General features: G+C 47.7%; 2 protein-coding genes across 7 annotated transcripts in view; both read left to right on the forward strand.

The window, feature by feature from the left end:
• Positions 1 to 3,765, forward strand: part of GPCPD1 (glycerophosphocholine phosphodiesterase 1) — a 42,667-nt gene extending 38,902 nt beyond the window's left edge. For 4 of the 5 annotated variants that reach the window (XM_068186461.1, XM_068186464.1, XM_068186462.1 and 1 more), the window contains exon 20: positions 2,005 to 3,765. In XM_068186461.1, the coding sequence (XP_068042562.1) occupies positions 2,005 to 2,209 (205 nt within the window). In that variant the 3' untranslated portion in view covers positions 2,210 to 3,765. The remainder of the gene's footprint in view (positions 1 to 2,004) is intronic. The other variant, XM_068186465.1, reaches the window with a different exon arrangement.
• Positions 3,766 to 8,596: 4,831 nt separating this feature from the next.
• Positions 8,597 to 14,065, forward strand: MAL (mal, T cell differentiation protein). 2 transcript variants are annotated; one of them, XM_068186470.1, is made up of 4 exons: positions 8,597 to 8,725; positions 12,549 to 12,719; positions 12,858 to 12,983; positions 13,212 to 14,065. In XM_068186470.1, the coding sequence occupies exons 1-4, from the start codon at positions 8,639 to 8,641 to the stop codon at positions 13,284 to 13,286; spliced, it is 459 nt and encodes a 152-aa protein (XP_068042571.1). In that variant the 5' UTR covers positions 8,597 to 8,638; the 3' UTR covers positions 13,287 to 14,065. The 2 variants fall into 2 exon arrangements, with proteins under 2 accessions (XP_068042571.1, XP_068042570.1); XM_068186469.1 differs by lacking the exon at positions 8,597 to 8,725 and having other exon boundaries at positions 10,497 to 12,719.
• The last annotated feature ends 3,191 nt before the right edge of the window (positions 14,066 to 17,256 follow it).

Below are 17,256 nucleotides of genomic sequence, written 5' to 3' on the forward strand. Positions count from 1 at the left end.
GAAACTTTGGTGCATAATTGCTTACAAATAATTGTCCTGTTGAAGAATGGAGGCTAGGGAGATGAGAGTTTATTCCTTATCTTTACAGTGATGTTGGAAATAATGGGAGAAGTACTGGAGCTCTCTTGCTGCAAACTGGTGGTGTGGTTTCATGGACCCAAACAAAAAGTAGGGTCAGGAAATTCTGAAGTTTTGCTTTGAGTTGTCTTCTCTGCCTTTTGTTTATAAGAAACCAAATACCCACATTGGAGTGGACTGGCTTTAGTGGACAGCTTGTAAGGAGGCTTGGAGGGTTGAATTCAACCAGAATCTCAATTGAAAAGAATTTAGAATGGAGCAGGAATTAGAGTTAATACTTGTAGTAAAGAGCTAGTAATAAAATACTTGCCAGAAGCTGCTTAGTAACATGCTCAGCCATGTTCTAGGAACAAGGGCTTAGTAGAACCATTCTTTTGCTGTTATAGTGACTTGAGATTCTTAGTTCCTAGCATGTGTTTTATATAGAATACTCTTCAGTGTTCTGTCTGGAATTCGCAGGGAAATTCATGAGGTGTCAGCTGACTCAACTGAAGAAAGCACAGGAAGGAAGGAAGGTAGAGCTAAAGCTTCCATTGGGCAAATTTGGGTCGTATCTTAGGCCTGTACTGGATTGCAAGTGGTGTGCAAGTCATTTAAATGCTATGACTTCTGTCTGAATTTCATCAAACTGGACAGCACCTATCCTCACTTCTAGGAGTTTATTCACAGAAATTGTCCTTGACCTTACTGTGATCCATATCAATATTTCCTGTGGAAGTGTTTCCTCACTTGAATCCCTTTGTTGTACCCTTCTTTGAGCTGCATGTTGTTTTTGGTGTCTGAGAGTTGCCAGCAGTTCACAAGTTGTCTTGTCAGGGTAAAAGGGCACCTTGCACTCTCTCACTTTAGCACTACATTGTTTTCTTACTGGCATTGGTTCCTTTTGGGTATAACTTGAACATGTGTGAGAGACAAAGGATGATGAAATAAAACCAAGCTATTTTCTTGAAAGAATCGTAAGTGAAATCTGAACATTCTTGAAGACTAAGGCAGAAGCCATGGTAATTTATTGCAGAAGTTTTCATTTGAAGGAGATAAACCTGGAGACCTTGAATACCTGGAGCTGTGTATGTGCAACAACTAAAAGTGAGAGCAGCTCACTTTTAAGGTGCCAGGATTAAAATTTTGGATGTAAACATGCTGGTATTAGAAATGAATGTTGGGAAATGAAGGTAAATCCGTGTTACAATAGGTGGTGTACCAGTGTTGGGTTACAGAAGCATCAATGCTTTTTCTTTGTGATGAATTAGACCAGAATAGTGTTTGAGCTGTGCTCAGTGCTTACACTGTCACTCAAAACGTGGTTTGGATTTGGACAGTCTGGTATGATGCTGACATTTCAAATCTGCAGCTTTGCTTATGTGTGTGAAGACAAGTGAAAAGAGGATAGACTGTTTAAAGTACTGTGGACGGGTAATTTGCATTAGGTGTGCAGAGAGGTCAGATTTTCTATTTTTCACTCTTCACTTAATATGGTGGTAATTATGGTAATTTAAAAAAGAAAAAATTCTGAACTTCTTGAAACAGTAAGTGTACACTCCATGCAGTGTTACGTGCAAGCAGTAAATCACAGTCTGTTCAAATAATTTCAGGGCTCTGAAATTTCTTCTTCAGAGCCTGGAACACTGCTTTTGTTTCCCTGCTTTGTGCCACCTGTAAAATCACATTTGTCAGGAGATTGAGTGAGTATATGCCAGTGGGTCTTCAGTATAGCCAACGAAAAACTAACCAGTCTGTGGAACAGGAATACTTTTATATTGTGAGATGAGCAGCACAACTTAGGGTACTAACCCTAAACAAACTGACTTTGGGACCCAATTTTGCTCTGTTAAGGGGAAAAAAAAACCCAATTGCTTAATCTGGTGTACATTTCTGTGGACTGCTAGTTTATACTGATGAGTGTTTTTTCTTTTCTCATTTATTCAGGATATACGACTCAAATCCTGAACAACCAAATATATTCCAGGTGGAGCAGCTGGAACGTCTCAAGAAAGAGTTGCCGGAGTTGAAAAGCTGTGTGTGTCCCTCAATTAACCACTTCAAATCCATAGCTCCATGTAAATGCCATCATAGCTACCTGGAAGAGAAGGCTGTAGATAACTTGAAGAGTGTTCAGATGCAAAAGGACTAATTTTAGGCAGAATGCTGTTTTGTATCTATTAAATTTTCACCATTGGAATATTCTGTCTATGCTTTCAGGTTGGTTTGGTTTAATTTTTAGTCTTCAAATAGCAATAACTGTGTTCCTCCTTCCTAACAGTGCTTAGTAAAATTTCAAATAATGTTAAAATATTCAGCCAGTTATTGTTCCAGTTTACATATACAGTTTTAACTTTTTCCTCCCATCATATCAAATCTTGAAAAAGAAAATTATTATATTATTTTGCTTTTAAAAATACCCAAAAATTAATTAAGCAGTCTCAGTAGTGAAAGCTCAGAAACTAAATTGTAGAGAAATTACAATAATCTGATAGTGAATATATTGAAAATTTGTTTTGATTTTGATTTTACTTACAGGCTGACAAGCTGTAGCATTTATCTGGCAGCAAGAAATTGAGTGATTTTAAGATACATAGAAATAGATCTGGCCTATAAAAAGATCTGGACAAATTGGTACCTCATGTATATGTATTTGCACTGGTAGATCCACCTGTACAAAGCTTCGTGTCATTTTAAAATATTTTTTTTATTTTTTAGCAAACTGCAGCTCATTTTCCCCCACTTTATTGGACATTCAGGCTGCTGCCTTTGTTTCCTCAGCCCCAGTTCAGTGGTACAGCAATTGGGGGGGAACCACGAGTACAGGTTTTTCATTCATCACACACAGGCCTGCTAAACTTTAAAAATGTTGCTAATAATCTTAACAGAATTACAGAAACAACTTCAGTAGTTGAGAATCTTTTTTGCACAGTAACCTTAATGAACAGAGTATGTACCCTGCACAAACTCTACAAAATGCATGCTTTATCTATTAAGCATGAATTTTAGGTGTTTGCTGAGGTCCTTGCATCTTCATGGTGCTAGTTATGTGTGAAGGGTGCAAGGACCAACTCAACAACTTAATCTCCTTTGCCTGAGAAGCCACAAGCCTGTTATTCACAAACATTTGGAGAAGAGGCTATACCACACGTGGTTTGTCTTATTTACATAATGCAAGCTACTAGCTTTTGTATTTTGCAAGATCTTTGGCTTTTACCATCACAAATGTACTGGATTCAGATAATCAGTATTCTGTTGGCTGGTATCTATCCTCTGTAATTTATTACAAAGTCATAGTTTAGAGCTCTAATAGATAAGTATGCATGTCCCTTTTCCTCCTGACGTTGCAGGTCATGCCAACACGACAGCTGTAACTTTCTACTGAAATGTTAATGTATAATAAGAATGGAAGATATTTATTTTTTTTTTCTGTTGTAAATTGACAATGAAAACAATAGTATGTACTATATTCTTTATATACAGTCATTGCTACATATAGAACTGATTGTACAAAGAGTAAAGCCATTGCAAATAAGTGCTTGAGCCTGCACTGCTGAGCAGTTTGAAACAGCTTGTTTTGATTTGTGCATTTTAGTATTTAAAGTTTTTTTGTCCTGCACAAACAACACAATAGTATTGGGTATCTGGAAGCCTTCTTTTATTAAAAAAAAAAACCAAACAAAAATGGAAAACAACCCTAAACCAAAACTGGAAGTGTGTGAGCTGTGTTTTTGAGAAGGGGAGGGGGCAGTGAACCAGAATCTTGGCATCAGGAACCTGTGGCTGTTACTTGATACATTCCTCATTATGTGATTAATTCTTAATTTTTTTTTTTCCTCCTCTGTGTACCCTGTGGGATCCTCTTGACAGGTCTTGAGGGCTTTGCCAACTGATACTCAGCTCCTAGCAGAGTTTGTGTCACTGCTTGTGCAAGCTGAGCAGCACATCCCCAGAGATGCTGCGACGCCTGTTCTGTGCAAAGGGGGTTTAAAAGCTGTGCTGTGTGAAGCACCCTCTCAGACTAATCCCGGTGAGATGCTCAGGAGGGGTTAGGCACCCTTAAAATCTTCTTTCCAGCCTTCAGGGCTCAGGGAATAGCACTTGCCAGTTCTGCTTGAGGGGAGTGGGGGTGGAAATAAATCCACCCGCTGTGATGATTTTACAGGACATTTTGAGCAGTGTCAGTGTCGGTGTTTTCTTGCTGGCTCCCTTTTTTCTGAGTAAGTTGTGTCAGCAATTTCCTCCAAACCTGAGGAGCTTCAGCAGCTCTCCTGCTGTGCCAATTCTTGGAGCTGAGCTCACAGCTTGGGCACGCTGAGCAGCTGTCACTCAGCCACTGGCATTGCAGAGGGGATAGAAGGAACCAAAGAGCAGGAATTTGGGATCTGGCAGGGGAAGCTGCCGCCTCCTGCTCTGGAGTGCTTGTTGGAAACCAGCATGGTCCAGGGCAGAGATGGCTTTGCTCCAGCCAAGAGACTGCTACAGAATTTTAATGCAGAGATGTGTGAGCTGTAGTAGGGGAGACGGAATTTCTGTCTTGATTTTTGGAACATTTCCTTCTGGACCACCCAAAGACTGGGCTCTACATCTGTAGTATTGGTTGCTAGATGACACTCCCACATGATGCCTGTACCTGTGTGTGTGGATATATATATATATTTTATATATATATGTTTATGTATGTAGCGGGACAGGACAGAGCTGATGTGTTATGATATGCAATGGCAGTTTCCACCTAGGAAGTTTGGATGCTACCTCCGACATTTCTCCAAATAACTGGGCCTCCAGGTGTTTTCAGTCACATAGATCTTGCACCTTAACTGTAAACATGCAGCAAAATTCTTGGTCGCAACAGCTGCCAGCTGAGGAAACACTTGATGACTCCACATTTGTCTCACACCTCTGGAATTGCACCCCACATCCTGGAGTTTTGCACTTTCCTTCTCACCTGCATCCATCGTATCAATCTCCTAGAGCCCAGCTTTGAAGCTTTAAACAGCCAGCAACTGCTTCCATACAATTATTGGAAAAAAAAGCCAGCCCTGGCCTTCCCCTTCCCCTTGCAGACTGTAAACTGCACCACATGCAGGTCTTTGCTCTTTTTTTTCTCTGTGTGTGCCCTCAGATTCTCTCACAGAATCTATGTCCAAAATTAAGAAAACTCCAGCAGCTTCTCCCACAGAGAAGGTCCTGGAAGAAAGAGCCAGTGCTGGAGTGCCCCTTTCTTTTGTAACCTATAAACTGCACTGAGGTGATTCTCTTTCCCTTCTTCAGCATCCTGAAGCCCTCCCCTACATGCTCCCACTGAAGGTGCCAGGACAAAAAAGATGTTGGCTTTTACCTTCCCACTGTCACCATTCAGAACTCCACCCTATATCCCTGTGTACTTCCTAGACAACTAAATCTCCTGTCATGCTGCCTCAGAAACCCAAAGGGCAGATCTGAAGCCAAAAGTCTCTAGACCCTACTGCAAAATGTGCCAGGACAAAAAGAAACACGTTTATTTTGGGAGGCAAGCAGCTCTCCCCGATGGAGGTAAAGGCCAGCACCTGCTTTCTTTCATGGCACTTCCTGAGTGGGAGCAATCCACTCCCAGGAGCCCTGCACCAAAATGTGGATGCTGCCTCCAGAGTTGAGTCCATCCACCAGGGACTGCTGTAACACAGCAGTTCTCTCCAAAGAGCTGTTGCTGGTTTGTACCTCCCCGGGGCAGCATCTCCTGCGCCACCAACGATGGGGTGAGGTGCTTTCCTTAGCAAATGGAGGCATCCTCATCCTCTTTCTGGAGCTCACCTCCAGTATTTGGATACCAGCTCCAAAACTGTGTGTGTCCAGGATCTCTTTCAGAGAAACCTTTCCAGAGCAGAAAACTCTTCTTAGTGGTTTATACCTCCCTAGGGAACCCTGTAATATCATCCTTTTCTTTCAGGTGGCCGGCACCTGACAAGGACAAGGATGAATAAATGCTTTATTTAAATTGATAATGATTAGATGAAAATGTAAAAAGATAAAAATGCAAAACAGCAAACCAACAAGCTGATCAGAGTTATTTGCTACACAGTAAAGCTGCTCATACAGTGCTCTGTTCATTGCACCAATAACACAGCCAGCTTAATAACTATCAAATAGAGGTTGATGTTACCCACCCATGTCACTGACCATGGGCAAGTCTCAGCCTCCAGAGCTGTCCCTGAGGAGTATTCCCACCCAAGGCAAGGATCTTTGTGCATCTAAAGGAGATATGCTGGGAAAACGGACTGATCTTTTGTAGTATGAAGAGGTCGATTGTCCTGCAGCTTTTAGATTCTGTGTTGTCCTCAGCAGAACATGTTTGAGTCAGATGTTACCAGCTCTTTGGTTTCTGCTCCAAACTTCCATCTCTCACTTCCCTACCAGGCTCTTCCACATCCCTGTTGATGCCCACCTCAGTCGGGAGGAGCACCCTCAGGAGGGGCCTGATTTAAGAGAGTTTGGTCAAGCTGGTCTCAGCATTCTTCACCACTGAACCCAGCTAAACCCCCCGGTTTTTCATCCATCACCAAAATTTTGTAAATAAGACAAAGAAGGGGTTCTTTAAAGCTGTCCCAGCCCTTCCAAATGGAACAGCACCAGTGCCCCTGCCCCTCATAATGCAGCTGCTTGTTTCTCACACCAGTCCCGTGGTCCCAGAAACTAAATTGCAGAGAAATTACAATAATCTGATAGTGAATATATTGAAAATTTGTTTTGATTTTGATTTTACTTACAGGCTGACAAGCTGTAGCATTTATCTGGCAGCAAGAAATTGAGTGATTTTAAGATACATAGAAATAGATCTGGCCTATAAAAAGATCTGGACAAATTGGTACCTCATGTATATGTATTTGCACTGGTAGATCCACCCGTACAAAGCTTCGTGTCATTTTAAAATTTTTTTTTTTATTTTTTTAGCAAACTGCAGCTCATTTTCCCCCACTTCATTGGACATTCAGGCTGCTGCCTTTGTTTCCTCAGCCCTAGTTCAGTGGTACAGCAATCGGGGGGTAACCACGAGTACAGGTTTTTCATTCATCACACACAGGCCTGCTAAACTTTAAAAATGTTGCTAATAATCTTAACAGAATTACAGAAACATCTTCAGTGGTTGAGAATCTTTTTTGCACAGTAACCTTAATGAGCAGAGTATGTACCCTGCACAAACTACAAAAATTTGAAGAGAGCTTCGTGTCCATCCCTTACAGAGACAGTGAGACCCCTCTGGAGCTGTGTCTGTGTCTCCAGCTCCAGTGCCTGCATTCCCACCGCTTCCAGCTCTCCCTCTTTGCTGACTGGTTTCTAGGGCTGCCTCATATCCAAGTTTTCATGCATTAAGTGTAGCTGTGTCACCTTAGGGCAAATGGAATCTCACTGGAGAAGTGGGAAATGAGGTGGATGCAGCAAAAAATATCCCACCTTTGAAGAACTCATGAAGGTCAGCACGGACTCTGCGTTTAAGTGAGAAAAGGCCTCCAGAAGAAAAAGAAAGATGGCATTATCTACTTGGATGTTTTTGCTTCAGTGGACTGGAAATAATAGAGCTCAAGGTCTGGGTAAGAGGCATCCATCCCACTCCATCCCTGCCCCACCAGCTCTGTGGTTCTGTGCTTCCTCTGCCATGTAACCTTGCCCCTCACTTAATCTGCTTATTGAAAGCATTTCCCCAATTTTTCTGATGTTGCAGCCTCCTCCACTCATCTGCCTCACTGCTTTCTCCAAGGGGCAGGTTTTACCCCGTCTTCCTTTCTCAAAGTCCTTTCTTTGCACTTTTTGGCCTCAGCATCTGGAGTTCTGTGGTTTTTGCTGTGTGCCCAAGCGTGTTAAAAAGGAGTAAATATTCCATATGAAGAAGAAGGGGAATGACTTGCTCCCACGGACTACAGACAAAAAGGTAAAATTAAAAAAATGAAACCACTTGGGAAGTTTCACCATTTTAGGTCATTTGTGTTACCTTGGCATTTCCAATCTCCTTCAGAGGGACGGAGGTGGTTTGCCCTGCAGTTTGACTGCCCCCTTGCCTGGATGTGTGTGGGGCATTTCTAGGCCCCACTGTTTGCCCCGTGCCACATCCTGGCCTGCCTTGGCCACCAGCCACCCTCGTGTCCTCTGCCGTGACCCCCTCAGGTGTGCGGCGGCCACGCTGGCTCGCCGTGCTCATCAAAGGGGACGCGAGGCTGTGCAGGTGGATGGGCACAGGTGTCCCCTGCTGCCCTCAGCTGTCACCCCAGTGCCACCCTGCCCTGCCCAGGGACCTGCCTGGCACGCTCGGCCGAGCGGGGACAGCCGAACTGCGCTGGCAGCGCCCCGCGGCTGCCCCTGCATCTCCCGAACCCCTCCCATGCGAGTGCAGGTCACAGGGTTTGGCCACACCTGTGCCACTCACAGCTGTCTTCATCTGTCCGCGGGCAGCAGGGACACAAGAAACCGGGGCAGGAAGGGGAGAAAAGAGGAAGAAACGAGAGCAGGAAGGGCAGGAAAGGAAGAAGAAGAGAGAGGGAGAGGTGAGGAGGCTGCATTCGGCAGTGAGGAGCGGAGGGGCCCGTAAGCACCGTGCCAGAGGCTTCCAATGTCCTCCTCAACTTCCACCAGCACTTTGCCCAGCGGCCTGGCCGTCCTGACGACCTTCCCAGATGTGCTCTTCATCCCTGAAATCGTGAGTGCTGCCTTTTCCCGGGGGGAGGCCCGTGGCTGCTGGCGGGGCTCTCAGCACAGGTTATGCTGCAGGTGTCCGAGGGGTGACACTTGTCCCCGGACACCTGGCTGCGGAGCCACAGGGGGCTGGGGGGCAGCTCACCCTCCGACAGAACCGCGGGCTCTGAAGCCCTCCTTTAGTCTGCAGTGGGATTTTTCTGGAGCCTTTGAAAAACGTTGTAATTCCCCGCCTCAAAAACCAGCAGGGGTTGCTGGTGGGTTTAAGTGGGTTGCCAAATGGAGCCGGTAATCAGCCGGGGGTGATTTTAGCGGGCAGCACAGGCAGGGGATGAGCCGCTCGCTTGGAGCAGGGACGGGGCCGAGCTGAGGGAATTGTTCGCAGCAGCCGAGGCTGCGCTGCTCCATCGCGGCATTCCCGAGCCGCAGGCGCGGAGCTGCTGGACCCTGGGCGTGTGGGTGAGCGAAAGGTGAGCAAAGGGTGAGCAAACACCTTGTAACTTCTTTCCACACGGTAACTTCATTGGGCAGGAGATCATAATCTTAATGGATTTGCTCTGAGCATAGGTAATGAGATAAAAAGTCTCAGCTTGAACTTTTCCCCCCAATGTCCTCTGCCCCACTCGTGAAACGTGCTCTTCTCACAGGAGCTTGGAGGCTTTTTTCCAAATTCTGAGCGCTTTGGTCCAGCACTGAAAGCTCTGGCTGAGTACTGTAGTATGGCTTTGTTGGCCCCACCTTGGGCCTCCCCCTGGGGGCTCCCCTGGCAGGGGAGACCCTCCTGGAGCAGTTCTGTGTCAGGAATGAGAGACACATTGGACCTTTTCGGTCTTCAGCTTCTGTTTATTGTTATCTCATCAAAACTTCAGCACGCCGTCTGCACCAGACTCTGCGTGCAGGAAAAACAGCACAAAAATGGCCAACAATCTCGTGTTACAAGGCCTTTGAAGTCTAATCAATAACTAAGCTGCCCAATTAACAAGTGATACCTAAATTATTTTCCTTTCTAACCCAATAACTGACCCCTAAAACCCCACAATGCGGATTTTTCTAGCCAGTTACAAGATACCACCCAAACCCAAGAAGAAGGAAGAAAAAGGAACATGAGACAACACCCTGTACCCTCCATCTTGTTCCCATCTACAACATTCTAAAAATCCTAAAACCTAAATTTCTCACCCAAGTGACATACTATACTACTCTCTATAATCTATTTCACACTTTTGTGGTCTCTAGTTTATTTTGAGGCTTTGGAGGCCTTCTCCACGAATGAGGGTCAAAGACAGTTCTTCCTCCCAGAACCCCTCAGGGCAGACAGAGAAATATTCCCCTCGCCCTGGGTTTCCACATTGTAGGACGGCATTCAGATTATTTCACGCTAAAAACTTCAGCTTTGCCATCTGGCACCAAACCCTCCCCTGTCACCCGGCTTGCTCCACAATCCTGGGATTGACAGCATTTCCTTCGTTCTCCTGGTGATAACAATGCAGCAAAGAGGACCTAGCCTTCCAGTCGTGGTCTGCAGACCTGGTCTCTGCCCGAGAGCAATGCCCAGGTTTCCTGCAGCTACAGGAAGGAGAATCTTAAGTGCCTGTGGAGGTTTTGGCTGGGCTGACACTTGCCAGCCACCCCTGCCGCTGAGTTGTTAGTCCTGTTGGCCTCAGTGAGTTTATTCCCCCTGAACTGTTTGTTTGTAATCCCTGTCTCCAGGGGATTTGGCTTGCTGAAATGAGCACCCTGTCCTTTGGTTTGGCTAAGATCTGGAAATGCGCATCCTGAAGGCCCAGGAAGGAGGAATGCTGCATGACTGGATTTCTCCATCTCCAGGCAGCTTCTGGGCTGTGCTGCTGTGTGACCTCTGCTGTGTACAAAGGAGGTGGCTGCCTTTAATCAGAGGGATAAAGAGTTTCTCATTCCTTGGTGGGATCTCAGGTTGCCTGCCATGGGCTGAGATGGTAACACAACAGAACAAAATTGGCATTTAAAATGCCAAAAGACGGTTGTGAAATTTTCAGAAGATCCTACCTGCAGCTCAGATGATTGCCACATTAGCATGGGCTGATCAAAAGCTACCATTTTTAATCTGTGAGGCTCAGTTTAATTCTTGTAATCTATTTAATTTGAAGAACTTTCTGCACATATGGATACCCAGACCTATGTGGAAAACCTGAAACAAGCTGAAAGCAGATAAGTTTGCTTTGTAAAAGGTTTGTAAAGTTTAAAGGATATTTTTTTTTCTTAGACTGCTGTCCACATCTTGCTGTGAGTTATTGAAAGCCTCTCAATCCTTCCTTCCTTTTTATGAATCTTCCCCATAAAACCAAAGTCAATAATCAAACCACGTCAAACAGACTTTTCTGAGTGGGTAAGCACAGCCTCAGGAAGGAGAGATGGTGAGTGGTAGGAAGTGAGCTGTGGTGCTTCTTTCCCCATTTTTCTTTCGTATCTCACCATAATTTGTGCTTGGTTTTAATGGAGCAGCCACAATGCTTTTCCCCAGGATTTTTAGCTGCACCCCACTCATTGTGCCAGCACATGAGTGATTAACAGGACTGGATTAGTGTTCAAGTTGTTACAAGAGGGACCAGAACAGCAGCACTTTGGAAGACCCATTTTCACTCAGGTCTTTGCCACATCTCGACCACATAATTGATGTAAAGTGTCAATTTGCATAATGGCACCAACAGACTTTTCTACAACTGTGGGGTGGCACAAATGATGTAACATTTTCTGAGTTATCCTAGATCAGAGACTTCCTTTCCACTTGTAAAATGCCTGCAAGGAGATGGAAATGGAAATGAGTATGAGCTGGCACTCGGATGCTGACTGGGATACACTGGCCAGAATGACCTTAGAGTCAGCAAGGCTCTCCTACCTCTGGACATCTGCCTGAATCCCAGAGTGGCTGCTGGTGAGGGACAGGTCCCCACAACAGCACAGGTCCACACAGTGTGGGCTCAGCTGCGGAGCTCCTTATCATAGGATGCTGCACAGACTGAACTTTGCACAGGTCCAAGGAACACCTGGGCTGATTTGTGGCACAGAAAAGCTACTGAGGGCATTTCAGTGCAAAAGCACCACTTGCACTCCAGACATTCCACAACACTGAACATCATGCCCCCATCCTCTTGTGCAGGAGTCTGCCGGTGAAGGGATGGAGCCTAGACATATCTGTCCCTGTGTACCACCAGAAAACCCAAGGCAAACTCCCAAGGCTGGCTGAGAAGGTCCCACCTGCTCCCACAGCAGCAGCTGGGATCAGGCACAGCTGTGGTATAGCCAATGAAGGATGACCCAAAGAGCTGGAGTAGCAATACAAACTTGCCAAACTTTCCCAAGTAGGAGCTGGGAGCCTCAGGCTCACTTCCCCCACCCAGGGAGTCAAACCTCTCCTCAGCCTGTTCTCTCCTTTCAGAGTGATACTTGCACGTGGCCTTTGTGAGGGCAGGTGCCTGTGCTGCCTGTGCAGGTGAGCCGGGTTTGACACTGCTCCTGGCAGGGATCTGACAACGCTGGATGTGAAGCAAACACACCTCTCCTAAATCAGCCTCCTTGTTCATTAAAGCCAGCCCTCAGAAGGGTCTGAACAGCCTCCTGAGCACACTGGTGTAGGGAGGGTGTGAGTGGCAGTGGCACCAGTGAGGAATTATTTTTGGGTCAGGATCAGTGGCAGATGCTCCCAGCTAAATTCCCATTTTTAAGTGGAGGCTGGGAAGAACTCATGGGCTGCTGCCATGTGCAGTGCCAGAGGCGTGAGTGGCTTTTGTCTCTGCTCTGGACAAGTCACTTTATCCCGCACTCACCCCGTCCCCCGCTTTGGCTTGCAGATCTTTGGGGGCCTTGTGTGGATCCTGGTGGCATCCTCGAAGGTCCCAGAACCCATGCTGCAGGGCTGGGTGATGTTTGTCTCCGTGTTCTGCTTCGTCATGTCCATCTCCCTCCTGTGCCTCTACATCTGCGGGGCTCACGGCGGCGGCGGCAGCTGCTGGGTCACCTTGGTACGTGCCTGTGACAAAGCCCAGGGCTGGCTCTGTCGCCAGCGGGGTGCTGCTGCCGCACTCCAGCCTGCAGCCTGGGCACGGCTGTGTGGGCAGCGTGTCCCCCTCGGAGGTGACTGCGTGGTCCTTGTTCCTTAGGACGTCATCTGCCACGAGACAGCAGCGCTGTTCTACCTCAGCGCCGCGGTGCTGGAAGCCTCCACGACCTATTTCCTTGGGCGCCTGCCCCCGGGACAGGAGTACAGGGAGAACATCGCTGCCGTGGTGAGTGCCTGGCAGGAGGGTGAGGCATGGCACCAGGTGCCCCTGGAGTGGCCTCACGTGCAAATCTGTATTTGCACCAGCAGTCCGGGGAGGGGGCAGAGACACCGGCCGCCGTCTCGGCACGCACGGACGTCCCCGCGCGCGTGGCACGTCACGAGGCGCGTGCCCGGCGCCGCAGTGGCGCCGTGCCATACAGCACCGACGGGCTGCTGTGTTTTTCCATCACAGGTGTTTGCATTCGTGGCCACCCTGCTTTACGTGATCCACAAGGTGTTCTCGCTCCTGCGGTGGAAATCGTCCTGAGAGCCCGAACAGCCCCCAGGAACGACGGCTGCCATCTCCAGGCTGGGTTTGGGTTTTGGTTTTTCATGTATAGCCTAGAAACAAGCAGCTTTTTATGTGGGATCTTGGTGATGAAGACAAGGAGCCTGCCAGAGAAAGGAATATCCTGGCACAATCTGTTTCCCTTCAATATCTTACAGGCTGGGTACAGTTTAATGCTGGGGCCAAAATTAAAAAAGAAAAAAGAAAAAAAAAAAAGCCATCCAGCTTTAAAAAACAGTATAGTTGGGTTCAAAGGGCTAAAATATCCCTGGACTGCACCTTTATGTGTCCAGGGTTGCTACTGGTATCAGAGGAAAAGCGAACTACAAACACCAAGGAGCACAAACGTGAAACTGTGTCATTTTAATCGCTGTGTGCCCATTTAAGTCTGTTTCCCCCCCTAAAACCGCTGTACAAATTAATATTTTCATGCAGATTCTGAAAATGCCTTCCCTGACTTGCAATGAGCAATGGGAACAATATTTAACTCTGCTCGGGAGCAATGTGGATCACTGCAGCTCTTGAAGGGTGCTGCTGGATTCTGAGGCACGACTGCAAGGCCAGGAATTACCACTGCCCTGGATCCCCCCACAAAGCACAACCTGGAAGGGGCCCAGTGGGCTGGAGGAGAATTCTCTGGGTGATCAGAAACAAATCCTCAGTAAGCAGAGGCAATCAACTCCTGCATTTGGTGAATGGCTACTCTCTCACACACTGCCACGGTGTCACTAATAAAGATGGGTTTGCTGTGATGTTGAGGACGGGTGAGTCCTTGCTGCTCTTTTTCCCTTTGCTACACCCAGGCACAGCCCCAGGAACTCTGCACCCTGACAGGGCAGTGCCACCACGGGGGCTGTGTGGAGCTCAGTTGCCAGCTGGGGTTAAACCATGACAATGAATGAATTGAAATGGGGTTTAGACCCAGGAAAGGATGTTTTAAACGTGTCAGAGGTGCCTAAAAAACAGTGGTGCCAAATTATCTCTTCCAGCTTGTGGGGCAAAGAATGCTTCCATTTTAAGTCTGAAGTTCCTGGAGAACAACCAAGACTAGAGGGCAAGAGGGAAATAAAAGTTGACTTGGAGGCTCCTCTGTTGCTTCATATCCCAGGAAACTTTTGACCTGTGACCATGGGTTTGGTTTGAAGCTTTTTAATTGCAAACTAAGGAAAACATTTGTGGAGGTTTTTTCCTCACTGAAAACCAGCCTGACTTGTTTTGCTTGTGTTACTGTGACAACAGGGAACTGGTTTCAACAGAGGTGGGAAGAGAAATCCCTTTTCAGAGCAGGGAGGGAGCTCAAAGCCACTTTGGACAATGGCACATGGCTCTGAAGTTCAACATCCACCTGTTGAAACTGGTTTCCTCATCCCATCATCTTGGGGTGTGTGTGGGGGTGTTGGTGCCCAGGTTCTATTAACGCCCCTGAATGAGACATGGGAACACAAAGATGCCTTTCTGCTTGGATGTGTTTACAAAGGCAGGGATCTGCAGCCCTACCCTGGGCCTTGGGATGAGCTGTCTCTGTTCCACCTAGCGTGCCCAGCAGTGCTGCACCCAGCAGTGCTGCACCCAGCAGCGCTGCACCCAGCAGCGCTGCACCCAGCAGCGCTGCACCCAGCAGTGCTGCACCCAGCAGTGCTGCCTGTCCCCTCACATCCCTGTCCCCGTGCCTCGTGGCCATCCCATTTACAGTCCACGGCTTGGCACAGCCCCAATCTCCTTCCCTCTGCCTTGCTTTGCCCTTTGCTTTCCCCTTGCCCGCCACACACCAGTTCACACCAGCCTGCACCAGTCCCCCCACCCCGTGTCCTTCTGTCCCACCCTGTCTGCTGAGTGCCTCCCCCACAGCATCAGCCCAGCCTTGCTGGAAGCCAGCACTGGGGAAAAGCAGCCGGGTGCTGCTGCCATGGGAGTGTCCACCTGCTCAGGGCCACCCTGGAGGGACACTGGGGGAGGCCCTGTGGCCCTGGTGCCACCTGGTGCCAGGGGAGGGCTGGGCAGATGGAAGGGACACTCCCACCACTCACAGAAAGTGAAGCTGGAACTTTGACACTCTCCTGGTGTGAACCCCAGGCAGCTGAGCAGGGGGAAGGGGTGTCCCTGCTTGGCACGGGGCTGCAGGGCCCCAGCAGGGGACAGTGACACTGGGAGGGGTGGCTGCTAACTTGCAGCAATGTGCACCTTCCCTGCACGGTGGGAAGAAGAGAAAATGACACCAAAGAGGTTCACCATGCCCAGCTGTCCTGTCAACTCAACACAGCCCCAAAGACTGCCGGCCATGCCCTGGAAGGTGGGCAGCCCAAGGGAGCTGTCTGGAAAATGGCACGCCCCCAGCACTTCCTGAAGGGAAAGATGCTGCCCAGAGCTCAGAGAATCTCCCAGACCTCCAGACCACGTGTGCAGCACATCTCTTCCCCACAGAGAGCCTGAGGGCAGCACTGACTCCAGAATTTGCTGTCACTCTGCTGGAAACATTGGGCATGATGGACACTGCAGGCTAGCAAGCCTTTTCCCTTGGAGACACTTCCATGGGGCCAGTGGCATTCTGGCGGGGCTCCCCAGGATGTGGGAAGGCTGGCTCTGCAGTTTGTTGAACACAGACACTGCAGTCCCTGCCTGCAGAGCTGCTCCCAGCCTGGCCCAAAATCCCACACCCTGCATTTGCTCAGGAATTCCCAGATGCCTCCAGACTGGTATCCCTCCATCGCTGGCACTCCCTTGCAGGTGTAACTGGATGCAGCAGCCCATTTAAAAAGCCACACCTCAGCCTTTTTTTCAGAGCATTTGCAAGTCCCATTCACACTGTTGAAACACTGGGCCTATTGTGCCCCTGCAGCCACCACCAGGTTTCATCTGGTTGTGAAAGTGGAATCCTCATCTCTGCTCTTCTCCAGCTTCCTCAGCAGGACGAGGAGGTCTGCAGGCACCTGCTCTGGAGAGCAGGCAATTACATGCTAGTTAAACCAATCTGTGCACCTGAAGGCAGGCAAAGCCTCAATTCCTATTAAAAACAAGATTGCAGACATATTCATTAACTATGCCCAGATTGTAATCTTGGTTGCTCTTGCTTAACTAAGTGGTTTAACCACCACGTTAACTGTTCTCCAAATATTTGCATACTGGATGCCTTGCCTCCAGCAATGTAGTGAGTTAGAACCTCCATATTCTCCTGAATTGCAGGAGAATAATCTGATTTTCAATAGAAAGTTATGGCCAGCACCATGGAAAAAGCAGGAGTTTCTCATTTTGCAGCCAGCTCTGTCTGTGAGCAATGAGCAATCTGTGTGCTGGGTAAAACATCTACACAAGCCCCTGTGTTAATATGAACAAACCTGTGGGGACAGTAAAGCCACAAAACATTAATTTTATGTAGGGACCTAAGCCTAACAGCAGAGATGCCAGCTGAACACGGGCACACACTCCCCAACAGCAGCTTGATGTGCTGGTGACAAGAAACTTTGCAACCTGAACACCTGGCAATCCCTGTTGAAGGTGTATTTTGACTGAGCTGGCAAACAGGAAAAAAACTTCATCCCACTGCTCAGCAGGCACGGCCTTGGAACTAGAATTTTCATTGCAAGAGTGGGATAAAACTCAATTAAATTCACCCTGCCTGTCTGTATATACACAACTGCTGTCTTTAGAAACCTGGAATCACTGTAAAACATTGCTCCTAAATGTCTTCAACATCAGAACTCCAAATGTAAATTCCCAGGCTGGTCTTGAAGGCTTTCTAAGGTATATTCTCCCACAGTACCAAAAGAGGCGGCCCAAGCATCTTTTGGCATTTGGAGAAATGCCATGACAGGCACTCAGAGATTGGGAGGCACAGAACTGAACCCCTGAGCCCAGCAATGAGACACAGGGTGCACACAGGAGCTCCCACTACTGCTGCTTGCTTCAGCACCTCCCAGACACCAGCATTTTGCAACAACAACAACAACAACAA

The sequence above is a fragment of the Anomalospiza imberbis genome, chromosome 3 (genome assembly GCF_031753505.1).
Source record: "Anomalospiza imberbis isolate Cuckoo-Finch-1a 21T00152 chromosome 3, ASM3175350v1, whole genome shotgun sequence".
NCBI lineage: Eukaryota > Metazoa > Chordata > Aves > Passeriformes > Viduidae > Anomalospiza > Anomalospiza imberbis.

Excerpts from the sequence above, each read along its gene's own strand:
- MAL (XM_068186469.1), top strand. The coding sequence starts at position 12,456 with ATGTGCAGTGCCAGAGGCGTGAGTGGCTTTTGTCTCTGCTCTGGACAA. Across the intron at positions 12,720-12,857 it reads GCAGCTGCTGGGTCACCTTG|GACGTCATCTGCCACGAGAC; the intron begins GTACGTGCCTGT and ends CTTGTTCCTTAG. Across the intron at positions 12,984-13,211 it reads GGGAGAACATCGCTGCCGTG|GTGTTTGCATTCGTGGCCAC; the intron begins GTGAGTGCCTGG and ends TTTCCATCACAG.